The following is a 12,468-nucleotide window of genomic DNA, read 5'->3' on the forward strand; positions in this document are numbered from 1 at the left end:
ATAAAACTCTTACAAATCTTAATTAAAAGAATGCATGATGGAGTAAATCAGGGATGAGAAAAATGTGGCTCAAATACATTTTAAATAAAATTAAAAGGAGACTAATGATAATAATAATATGACTAAACTAAACTGTTGTACTTATTAGTTTTTAATTCATTTATCTCATTAATTAAGTGATTTAACATGGGGTCACTGATAGTGTAGTGGTACATTTGCCTGACTTTGGTGCAGGCAGCGTGGGTTAAGTTGCAACTCGGTGACAGTGTGACTGTTAATGGTTCTACAGTGTATGTGCCCTGCAACTGACTGGCAACCAGTCCAGTATGTAGTAAGCCTTTCGCACGAAGTCAACTCAACCTCCCTGTGAACTGAACAGGAAAAGTGGTATAGAAAATGTGTGAATGGATGATTCATTGTAGATAAGATAAAAATAAAGATTTTACCTATACTCGATGTAAAAAAATAAAAATAGAAAATTTGACTAAATTATTTCTTAATTACAAAAGTATAAATATGCTATTTAAAAATGAATTATTTCATTATTTGCAAAGTCACACATTTTAACTATTTTCTTTTACCTTCTCTACGAATGACCTGGCTCATCTGTCACTTGTCAAATGTGGCCCTTGTCACAAGGATTTGCCGTCTGGGATAAATCTTTCAAATTGTAAATACAGAGTTGTACGGCACAATGACTGCAGTTCCACTCTATGACGCCTGAGGGCAGCAGTAAATGTTTTATATTTCCTCATGTAGTTTGTCCCCTTACAGCTCGCCGTAGTTGCCGGGTAGTGGAGGTCAGGCGTGCCCCATGAAACAACTGCGAAATGTTAAGGACCCGCTTCAAACGTGAATGCCATTCAAAACAAACGTGGCACTTAGTAGTCGGCTGTTTTTAACATGCAATAGCACTGAGCTAAGAAAGTGCTCGCAGTGAGAAAAGGCGAGAAGAACGCGAAGAGCGACACCGAAAAGCGACCGTCCGTTTTGTCCTACAAAGGCGCCCAGTTTGACAGTAGCCGGGCCTCATTTAAGACAAACTGTCTGAGTAGTGGCAGCCAACGAGGGGACTTCATGAAGCAATAGACTGTCCTTAACACTGGAGAAAAGCCCCTTTAAACATGAGGAAGGACGTGAGGATACTCCTTGTTGGGGAACGTAAGTAGCGACTGTCTTCAATGTGGCTCGGCTGCAAAGCGCTTTATCCGCTTATACTGTGTGCTAGCTAGGAGGCTCATGGCTACTGGCGCTTGACTTGCTCTGTGTGTGGTGCAGCTCTAAAATGTTTAATCCACATAATTTCACTATTCAACTGTAGGAGATCACTGTTATTACAGTAAGGTGTGGGGTAGGCTTGGCTCCCGCAACATTATCTGACAAATGGATCTAGATTAGTAAAATAGTCTACTGAAACATTTAAGTTGTTCTGTTGATTAGCATCTTAAATATGTCTGTTTAAGACGCAATCTTAACTAACAGCTTTTCAATATACTGTTTTTTGAAGTGTGTTTTGCTGAAGTGTTGTCTGTGCTTTGCAAATTAGGGAGCTCAAACAAATGCGCTGAGGTCAAGCTATTACTATAAATGACATGTAGAAGATCTATAATACATACATTTTTGATGGATGTTTTTCTTTGTACGTGTGCGTGTGTGTATGTACAGCCAAAGTGGGGAAGACATCACTGATCATGTCTCTGGTCAGTGAGGAGTTTCCTGATGAGGTGATGTGTATATAATACATGCAGATCCTGATTAAATATATTGATAATTGTTCCTTATTGACAAGAGTTGTTGTTTTCAATGTGTCAGGTTCCTCTGCGAGCTGAGGAGATCACCATCCCGGCAGATGTCACTCCAGAGAGGGTGCCCACACACATAGTTGATTACTCAGGTACTGTGTTGTAGCGGCACGGTGGGTAACTGGTTAGCACATCTTCCTCACAGTTCTGAGGTTGGGGGTTTTGAATCCAGACTCGTGTGTTCCTGTGGGGGGTTTGTTGTTCTGTAGGTGTGAATGGTTGTTTGTCTACAGTATATGTGCCATATTAACGCCGACCAGTTCAGGGTGTAACCTGCCTCCCACTCAGTCAGCAGGGATCGAGTCTGGCACACCCACAACCCTACTACAGAAAATTGATGGATGGATGTATTGTTTACAACAGCCGTTCCCAACCTGTTTTGCACCACGGACAAGTTTGACATAGCTTGCGGCCCGATACAAAATGACTGGGACCAGTCTGAGGCCGGTGGTTGGGGACCGCTGGTTCATAATAGGCTACAACATTGTGATGCAACTATTATCATGTAAAATTACAATAATTTTTTTTTATACATCTTGCAGAGGCAGAGCAGTCAGATGAGCAACTATATCAAGAAATATCTAAAGTGGGTTTAAATTATTTTCACCTATTTTAATGTTTCAATCATTTGCAGTGTGTACCCCCCCCCCCCCCCCCCGCCCCCCATAAATGGGAAGCTGATTTGGAATACGTCCCTCTTACAGGCAAATGTTATCTGCATAGTGTACTCTGTCAACAACAAGAAGTCAATTGAAAAGGTGAGCAAGTTTCTTCCTCTGGCTGCTGTTGCTTTAGCTGGGGTGTGTCTCAAACAATGGAATTGCATTATATTAGGTACACCTGCATAATCCAATGAGAGCCAATACAAGAGCATTTATTTTTTGTTAAAGCTGACATCCCAAAAGTAAGCATCATTATCTGTGCAAATGCAGAATTTTTTATACATGTTTTGAATTGCATTCCATTGAGCAGGGTTACCAGTGAGTGTTCAATATTATGCTCCCCTCTCCCAGGTGACGAGCCATTGGATTCCCCTCATCAATGATAGGATAGACAAAGACAGCAGGTGTGTGTTGTATTTATCCTGCCCATCACATAATTTGGGCTGTTTGCGGCATGTTCACAAGCTTATGGTGCAAAAGTACTAGTATATTGTAGTTCCTCCTTGGTAAACACCATGTTTATGTTAAACCTCTTAAATTAAAGCTAAAGTTAGTCTACACTTCAATTATATCAGCATTGCTTTATTTAAAATCCAATGTGATAGTGTATCAGGGCAAATTGGTATGTACCTTGTTGTCATCCTGTAGCTCTTGAAAATCAGTTGATCAATTTCACTTGCTTCTTATGCCTTATCCTAATTTGAACAGTATGATGTAAGAAATGTCGGTTACAGTGAAATAGTGCTTTTACTGCTTTAAAGAGTAGGCACTGTTTAACCTGGTAGTGTTTTGACACTTATATAATGCATATGATTTTTTTTCCAGGGTGCCATTGATACTTGTGGGCAACAAGTCCGACCTGGTGGAGCACAGCAGCATGGAGACCATCCTGCCTATCATGAATCAATACCAGGACATTGAGACGTGTGTAGAGGTAAGATAACATTACCAGACCGGTATGTTTGGGTCCACTGACGTGCAAGAAGACCCACTCACTTATTTTCACACAGATTTTAAGTACAGGAGGTCCTCATTTTTCAACAGAGGTCCATTTGTAATCTGTGAGTCAGAAACGGCAGTCTGTCATTAACCTATGCAGTAGTAAAGTCATAATTACAGTTAATATTTGAATTAAAAACACTGCCAGGCCAAAAATATAAACCAGTAAGCGTGGTGGTGATTGAGCATGCCTTCTTATGGTGGATGACGATGTAGTCTTACGTCACTGCGTACATTAGTTTGTCTCCTGCCGTTTGTAACCATGAAACCGCATATGTTGGGACCGTCCTAAACCGAGTACCCCCTGTACTTGAGAGAGCTACAAATATGTGAGTCTGGCCCCATCAGCTGCTTGCAGGCTATTGACCTCGTTTAGACGGACGGCATCAGTTAACAGATTCATGTCACCAGTGACTGGCAGGCTTTGACTGTGTTGTTGTCATGAAGGAATCTGGGCTTTGTCAGGTGTCGGTGACATAAACCTCCGTCTTTTATGAGACAACTGTCATGCAGGCCTGATGTTAGATGTGGTGTAAATCCAAAGTAGGGACAAGGGCGGAAAGTGGAATTTAAAAATATATACTATTTAGTTTTCTATACAACAAGGTGGGAGAAGTGAGTGTGAAACTTCAAACCCTAGTCCGGGCACTGTGGAATCGCCTTACACACGGGCATTCTCCAATCTCTACACTGCTGTGGTATTATCACAGAAGGTGGATAATTGACAGGTCAACTTCAACCCTCTGGGGAAAAAAAAAAAGGCAGAAACATACTGGCTTTTACAGGCAGAGAAGCAATCATTCACATGCACTGCTACAAGATTCAACCCCGTATTCTAATCATAAACTTTTTACTGTGCTGCTTAAGATTGTACTTTGTCAGTAAATAGGACTTAAATCTTAACAAAATTCTAGCACATCGAGATATGATGGACTAAGTGCCATTCTGGTGTGGTTTGGTTTGAAAGTTGTGGTTTAAATTTGCCTGTTAAGCTACATGTATGCTCTCTGTTTACTCATAGTGCTCTGCCAAAAATCTGAAGAACATCTCAGAGCTGTTCTACTACGCCCAAAAGGCAGTTCTCCACCCAACAGGACCGTTGTACTGTCCAGAAGAGAAGGAGGTGAGCTTTGTTGTTGGGATTAGGGATAACACCAACTAAAAGTGTGAGAATTAGCTGAGGGGAATATTTTGCTATCTAAATTTTACATTTAAGCGCGTAGCCTAAAATATATCTATCTGTCTTACAGCTAAAGCCTTCTTGCATTAAGGCTTTAAGTAGAATCTTTAAAGTGTCTGACCTGGACAACGACGGCATCCTGAACGACAATGAGCTCAACTTCTTCCAGGTAATACTTTTTACCGCATACAACACCCCCAAATATCATATTTGTGATCAAGTAGTGCAATTCTGTGCATGATCTTAATACAGTTGGGCATGATGGTGAGTTCCAAATTGCTACGTCATTGTGATTAGTTTTGTTTTTTTCTCCTTTTTTTTGGTTTAATTGTTTTTGTTTGTTTGTTTGTTTCATGTAGAGAACGTGTTTCAACACACCACTGGCGTCCCAGGCCTTGGAGGATGTTAAAAATGTAGTCAGAAGAAACATGGCCGATGGAGTCAAGGACAACGGGCTCACACTAAAAGGTCAGACATAATCGCAGTCTGTTCTAAATTGAGATTAAATTACTTTGTTTGCTGACCTCATCTTCTCCTTAATTTAGGCTTCTTGTTCCTGCACACCCTCTTCATACAGCGTGGGAGACACGAGACCACCTGGACCGTACTCAGGAGGTTTGGTTACGATGATGACCTGGAGCTCACGCAGGAATATCTGTTTCCCGTGTATGTACTGGAAAATGTTAAGCTTTTACTTCTTTTGACTCTGCGGTTTTCGGTGTTTGGGTTAATGCCCCATACCTCTTCCAGAGTCAAGATCCCTCCTGACTGCACCACAGAGCTGAACCACAACGCTTACCTCTTTCTTCAGAGTGTCTTTGACAAGCACGACAAAGTGAGTGTGGCCAAATTTACCAATTCAAGAAACGTAATCTTGAAAGGTGCAGTTTTGTCACATGATAGATGAAGCCTGTCGATTACTATCTTTTGCCATTAATAAATCATGAAACTAAAATATATTATGCTATATCATATGTTAAATGACAACAAAGAATAGTATTGCGTTACTGAGTTACCATTAAACCTTTAGCGGTATTATTAAATAAATGATACAAAATGGGTCAGAATGACTGATTGAATATTTTAAACACAATCACTGTTAATCTTTTACTGTCATCAACTGCAACACATGGTGGTTCGGAACACTGCCATTACATTTTGGCATTAAACATACATTTGGGCATTGTAGAAATATGTATTGGCACTGAGAAAAATAAATTGAAACATGAAATACAGACATAAAAGAGAGAGAAAATTGAATGCGAAAACCAGGAATTTGAAATCAGAAAACACGGATGGACATGAAATTGGAAAACTGAAGACTGACTTTGAGAAACACCATATAATAAATATCCCCCAAAAAACAAAAGCATATTATCTCTATTTTATATTTCAGTGGAATCTTTTCCAGTGCCACTTGTTTTGATGCCAATACACATTCTGCGTTTGTTTTCAATGCCAGAACGTAATGTTTTATGCCCCCATAGTTTCAGATGTTGTAGTAAGATAATTATAAACTAGCTAGCTTGCTTTTCTGCATTGCTTCTATTATATGCCACTTTACAAAAAGTATATTACAAAAGTACCTTATATTTGAAAAATTAACATTATTATTCTCAGATTACCAATTCAACCCCAATGAATCAATTATGCAAAATTAAAATTAGCATTTTTTTAAAAATTTGCACGAGGCCGCCATCTTGTTTAATGTACACTGAAGTTGAGGCGTATGTTCAGGACAGAGATTGTGCACTGTCGCCAGAGGAGGTGAAGGACCTGTTCAAAGTATTTCCCTACATGCCTTGGGGCCCAGACGTCAACCACACAGTGTGCACTAACGAACAGGGATGGATCACATACCAGGGATACCTCTCCCAGTGGACGTGAGTGTTTTGAGTCCAGACATGCGGTTTACTTGACGTGCAGAAAAAAAAAACTCACATCCAACTGCCATGTAGGTTAACGACGTATCTGGATGTCCAGCGGAGTTTGGAGTATTTAGGCTACCTGGGCTACTCCATCATCTATGAGCAGGAGTCTCAAGCAGCTGCCATCACCGGTAGCTAATGCATGAAGGCTGCTTTACTATCATTTCCTCTTTTTAAGTGGATAAGAACAAATGAAAAGGGTCATTATCACTGAATTGTGCCTCATCTTGCCTTTCAGTGACACGAAACAAGCGCATCGATCTGCAAAAGAAGCAGACCCAGCGCAACGTCTTCCGCTGCAATGTCCTGGGGGCCCGAGCCAGCGGGAAGAGTGGCTTCTTACAGGCCTTCCTTGGAAAGAACCTTCAGGTCAGTTGATTTCTGTTGAAATCCCTGCAAAACTACTGGGTACTCTGCTTCCATGGTCAAGCGAGGCATCACATGTAACGGCAACCTTATAGGACATATTATTACTTTTCTCACAATTTTACACTGATCCCGGGTTTTTTAAAGATCCGTTACCATGACGACCGGAGGCGGATTCCCAGCATCACAAATAGTAGGTTCTAGCGGGAGCGGACAGACAAACTGTGGAGCTTTGATTGGTCAACCGAGAATCGTCACTTCTGTGCGACGACAGTTAATGGAATTAGAGAAACATAAAATATGTGTTTTCTTACAATACTGACCACAGGAAAAGCACCTGTCAAGTTCTTACATCCATTTATTTTCTATAGATTCTCATTAGGGAGCCTATCTTGGCTGATTTCGGTCAGGAGGCAGGCTACACCCTGTACTGGTCAGCAGCCAATTGCAGGGCACATATAGACAAGCAACCATTCACATTTACACCTATAGACAATTCAGTCTTCAATCAAGCCAACATGCATGTTTTGAGGGATGTGGGAGGAAGCCGGAGTACCCTAAAAAATCCCACACAAACACAGGGAGAACATGCAAACTCCACGCAGGATTGCTGGAACTGAGATTCAAACCTCAATCTTCAGAACTGTGAGCCAGATGTGCTAATCACTATCCCATCGTACTGCCCCTGTCGAGTTCTTTCAAGGCCAAGATGGAAGACGACTCTACAGAGGATAACAAATCAATTAAACCATCTTAGAGGCCACCTGCTAGCTATCATGTTAGCTGTCCTTTGATGTTTATGACCATTGTTTTTGTCACCATAGCGACAGAGGCGGATTAGAGAAGATCACAAGTCCCTCTACGCCATCACCACAACTTATGTGTACGGTCAAGAGAAGTACTTGTTGGTAGGTGACTTTTAACTAATAATATAAACAGCCAAAAAGCGAGAATATCATGAGTCGACCTACTGTGGGAAAACGGTTGAAAGCAGAATAAAAGTATCAAATGTCAAATATCGCTACTTTTCTTCCAGATGAAATGCTGACATTAATGCTTGTAATGACAGAGATTAAAAATCGGTTCTAATGGCAGTCAGTGAGGCATTTTTGGCAACGGTGTCCAGAATCAGAATCATCTTTATTTGCCAAGTATGTCTAAAAAAAACCCACAAGGAATTTGTCTCCGCTAGTTGGAGTTAATTGGAGACTCTAAATGCCCATAGGTGTGACTGTGAGTGCGAATGGTTGTTTGTTCGATTGGCTGGCAACCAGTCCTGGGTGTACCCCGCCTCCTGCCCGATGATAGCTGGGATAGGCTCCAGCACGCCCGCGACCCTAGTGAGGAGAACCGGCTCAGAAAATGGATGGATGGATGGATGGATAGTTGGAGCCGCTCTAGTGCAAGTATTTGGAACTATATAAAAAAAGACTAATGGAGTTTGTTGTTAATCTTTGATATATGCAACACTCTATAATCACTGCCAAAGTTACATCACCCTACTATTTATTACATGGAAAATAATGACCTCTGTGCTTTTTTTTGTGTGATAATAAATCAAACTGGCATTCAAGGGTTAAAATGATGATACTTTTGAAGTCTGAAGTTGTTTTAGTGATTTATGAACAATATTGATGTATGATGATTTCCTATTGCAATGACAATAAAGTTTCTAATTCTAAATGTGTAAATTTTTTGATGCAAAGGTAAATGTGAGAAGTGCACAAGGAGTTAAGTTGATCATGTTTTTTTTTCACGTCCTTCCAGCTTCATGAGATGATGCCAGATTTTGAGTTCATGCCCGAGGTGGACCTCGCTTGTGACGTGGTCTGCCTGGTCTATGACGTCAACAATCCGCATTCTTTTGAATACTGCGCCAAAATATTCAAGGTATGACATTTTGTTTTGCACTTTAAGAAACACCTGGAAAGTGTATCTGTTTAAGTGAGGCTAAGTAAACGAAAAGTGAACCGTCGTTCATCATGAGGGATACATTCTGGACCAACCCTTCAGTAGGTTTTTTAAAAATACATTGTGAATGTATTTGAACGCACCCCAAAAATTGTAAGCATAACATGAATAGAAAATAGTGCGTATTGTAGTATCTGTGCGATACTAGATGTGTGCCTTTAAGAGGTGGGGCCAGGTGGTGTAGTGAATGAAATGGGCGTGAGCTGTGGCCGACACGCAGCTCCTGCGTGAGTGTGCTCATTGTATTTTACTGTTCTCCCGGTGTTCAAAAAACCGCTGAAAAGTGATTTCTGCAGATTTCTGCGATAGATACGTTACACAAAACAAATCTGATGTAGTGGGGGGGAAACTGTACAAACAATGAAATGAAGCTGTTTTGTGTGTGCGTGGCAGCAATACTTCATTGACAGCAAGACTCCCTGCGTGGTGATAGCCGCCAAGTCGGACCTGCACGAAGTGGGTCAGCAATTCAGCCTTTCGCCACACGAGTTTTGTCGCAAACACAAGCTCCACCCGCCCCAACCGTTCACGTGCAACACGACCGACGCCCCCAGTAAAGACCTCTACACGAGAATCACCACCATGGCCATGTACCCGTGAGTATTGAACCCCTTTTGGCCCTCATCGTGTTCCCTCTATGGTCACCGGTTTTCATCCATATCTCCCCTTTCCTTACTTTTCGTTGATCATATTACGTACGCTAAGCTAAGTTTAGTAAAATTAAGTTGACCTGTAAAGGTTATAGTGCATGTCAGGTTCATCCTGAAATTTCACCCAAAAGCCCAAGATCCCTAACCTTTTGGGTAGTTCCATCAATTAGGCTTTATAGGACATGAAAAGAGGTAAAACCACTGTTAAGTTGCATGTCACCAATTCCCACTCTTTAAGGAAGGTAAAATGTTGACTTCCATGAGCGATTGACTGCAGAAGCGTGCCTTTGATCTCACTGGAAACCCATGAAACGTCTCTTCTAACGCCACCGGTGATGGCTTCAACTTGGAGTTCATTTGCTCTTTGTATTGATGCTGATTAGTACGTTTCAAACATGCCAGATCTCAGGTTGTGAACTTGAAAGTCGCCCATAGACTGTGCAGATCTTACAGGGTGTCTTAACTCGTTCAAAGCTCTCTGATCAGATTGTCTTTTTGAGTAGATTAACCAGCACTGAGCCGGCCAAGCCCTCGAAATCTCATTTTAGCTCTCCAGAAATTGTTGTCTCAACTCTGAAGCAATTAAAACCACTTTGCTCAGCAGAGCTTGAAAAGCAGTGCGCTAAACTAAAGGGCTTGCCGAGAGTCAACCTTGCTAATGATTGACTGTTATTTAAAAAGGCAACCAACACAGACCCTCTTATCTCAAGTTTGGTTTACCAATTTGGTGAAAAGAAATGTCTAAATGATAGTGTTAAGATGGGGCATACTGTGCTATAAGCTCTCATTCATCCCGCCTCCTCGTGCCTCCATGTTTTATGCGTGTTGTCTGTTTTGCATGCGCATACACCCATTCTCGTGTGTGTTCTTCCCCCCCCGCAGCCACGCCCGTCTCCGCTGCATGTGCGTCTGCAACAAGTGCACCTATTGCCTGTGTCAGAACCTCCTCAAGATGGAGTTGCTGCGCAGCATTAAGGCCCAGCTGCGCAGAGTCGTTCACAACAGGTTCCTACGTAGAGTGATATCCTGTGTTTCACGTAGTCGCAGTCCTTCTCTCTGTAGTTGTGGAGCAGCTGCGGTTCCACAGAGGTGGTGCCAGCTCCTTAGATGCCCAGTAGTGTGTGTTCAAGTCCATACTACATTCATAGAATAGAGTAGAATTAGTCTTTATTAGTCCTACAGTCGGGAAATTCTGGTTTTACAACAGCAAAGTGGACAGTGGCAGCACACTAGACTAAAAAAAACATAGTGACAAAATCACGCATCATGTGTCAGTTAGCCATACAGGCTATGTACGAGGTGTGTATAAAAGGTTCCAGGACTGGTATCACAAATGAGGTTTCAAACCCAAACTACAAACTATTGAGTTTTCCCTTTTATTGTGGGCCAGATGACCAACCAGCACGTTGACAGAGATCCTGCGGAGTTGTGGTAGCCACTAGTTTAATATGCTAAAAAAAAATCCAAAATTTACGGTAGGACAGGTCGCCAGCATCAGCCGTCCACATCAGTCTGCGCTCACGCCGAACACCTGACCAGACAAAAAGCCTTTATTACTTCCCACAAGTAAATGACAGTGGTTATGTCTCTTTCCCAACTTTATTTTAAAGGTCTTAGAGCCATGAATGATAGAAATGATAAAAAAGTGAACTTGACTAAGCAGCGTAATAAGTATGAATCTGCATTCAAACAGGAATATTCACTTCACTGTATTACTATTTATAAAAATGAATTGGGTCACTTAAAGGCCTTTCTCTCTAATAAATGCCTGGATTTCAGTTAAGTAACTTACACTGAGGAAAAACAATTAGAAATATGTACGAAATCTAGAGCAGAAGTGCACATAAGAGAAGACATTTTGAGCATTTGACAAGTTTTGAGTGAGAGACACTTCGATCATACTACTGCAGTTTAAACTCAAAGAGTGGTGCAGTTATTTTGGTCAAGTCCATAATGTATCAGAGCCATTGCCTCAGTATTTGTTGTTGTAAATGTTGCAACCTCTCACTCGGTCTCTCGTGTGGTTTCACCAGGCACATGGCGCAAGCGGACCTGAAGAACTCGACGTTCTGGCTGCGGGCCAGCGTAGGTGCCACCGTGTTCGCTGTGCTGGGCTTCGCCATGTACAAAGCGCTTCTCAAACAACGGTGATGGGACGGCGGGAGACACACGCATCCTAAGCCCTCGTGGTTCTTTTCTAGTCACCTGAAAGACTGGCCGACCAATCAAGTTACTTCATGCTTGATCCCGCCTCATTCATCCCCTCATTGCAAGAAACCATTTTATATGCATTTAATCATGAAATGTCAGTCCTGTTTTGTTTTTTTGGGTGGGGGGAGTAAAATGCAACTTGTGATTGCCTACCAGTCACTTGCCAAATGCTGACATTATGTTGGTGTTTGTGGTTTGGTACTTCTCAGGTCAAGTATTAGTAGAGGCAGCCACAAAGGGACTTGAGTGTGTTAATAGACAATATGCAGTATATTATGGCTGTAGTCCTGAAGAATTTTAGCAAGGACCAGGTGGCTTCTTTGCCCCACCTGGTGGTCTCCAAACAAACTTCATTTTAACACTCATGGATGTCATGAAGCTGTTTATTTTGATTTAACTTATTGTGTCAATGTTTGTTTTGAGTGGTTCACATGCTACAAATATATTTTCCATGTATTTTTGTATTTGGCACAGTCAAAGCTATTCTTTACTGTTTTTAATTCATCTTGGTTTTCAACTAGAGCTTTACTTCTCTATTGTTAGATTAACTATTACTATACCAGTACATTACCCAAGTGTTTTTCGCCAGTCTCCAATCTGCCACACCTTTGTGTATTATTGGGTCAAATGGTGGCTTATTTCACAAAGAAATGATTTTAAATATCTAATAAATCACATTTACACCCAAACAGTACAAAA

At 41.4% G+C, this 12,468-nt stretch overlaps 1 protein-coding gene across 3 annotated transcripts; it reads left to right on the top strand.

The window, feature by feature from the left end:
• Positions 1–754: 754 nt before the first annotated feature.
• On the top strand, positions 755–12,458 carry LOC133465532 (mitochondrial Rho GTPase 1-A). 3 transcript variants are annotated; one of them, XM_061748443.1, is made up of 20 exons: positions 755–1,161; positions 1,666–1,724; positions 1,813–1,894; positions 2,345–2,388; positions 2,507–2,560; positions 2,816–2,868; positions 3,290–3,398; positions 4,485–4,586; positions 4,714–4,812; positions 5,003–5,111; positions 5,189–5,309; positions 5,394–5,478; positions 6,381–6,526; positions 6,602–6,702; positions 6,810–6,940; positions 7,762–7,845; positions 8,705–8,827; positions 9,302–9,504; positions 10,441–10,563; positions 11,592–12,458. In XM_061748443.1, exons 1-20 carry the CDS (start codon positions 1,125–1,127, stop codon positions 11,707–11,709), a joined length of 1,983 nt encoding a protein of 660 aa, XP_061604427.1. In that variant the 5' UTR covers positions 755–1,124; the 3' UTR covers positions 11,710–12,458. The 3 variants fall into 3 exon arrangements, with proteins under 3 accessions (XP_061604427.1, XP_061604428.1, XP_061604429.1); XM_061748444.1 differs by lacking the exon at positions 10,441–10,563 and having other exon boundaries at positions 759–1,161; XM_061748445.1 differs by lacking the exons at positions 755–1,161; positions 2,345–2,388; positions 2,507–2,560 and having other exon boundaries at positions 1,691–1,724.
• Positions 12,459–12,468: the final 10 nt, after the last annotated feature.

Source organism: Phyllopteryx taeniolatus, chromosome 16 (assembly GCF_024500385.1).
Source record: "Phyllopteryx taeniolatus isolate TA_2022b chromosome 16, UOR_Ptae_1.2, whole genome shotgun sequence".
Classification (NCBI taxonomy): Eukaryota; Metazoa; Chordata; class Actinopteri; order Syngnathiformes; family Syngnathidae; genus Phyllopteryx; species Phyllopteryx taeniolatus.

Coding starts and splice junctions, on each gene's coding strand:
- LOC133465532 (XM_061748443.1), top strand. CDS start 1,125: ATGAGGAAGGACGTGAGGATACTCCTTGTTGGGGAAC. Junction 5,479..6,380: donor TCTTTGACAAGCACGACAAA/GTGAGTGTGGCC, acceptor GCGTATGTTCAG/GACAGAGATTGTGCACTGTC. Junction 6,703..6,809: donor TCAAGCAGCTGCCATCACCG/GTAGCTAATGCA, acceptor CTTGCCTTTCAG/TGACACGAAACAAGCGCATC.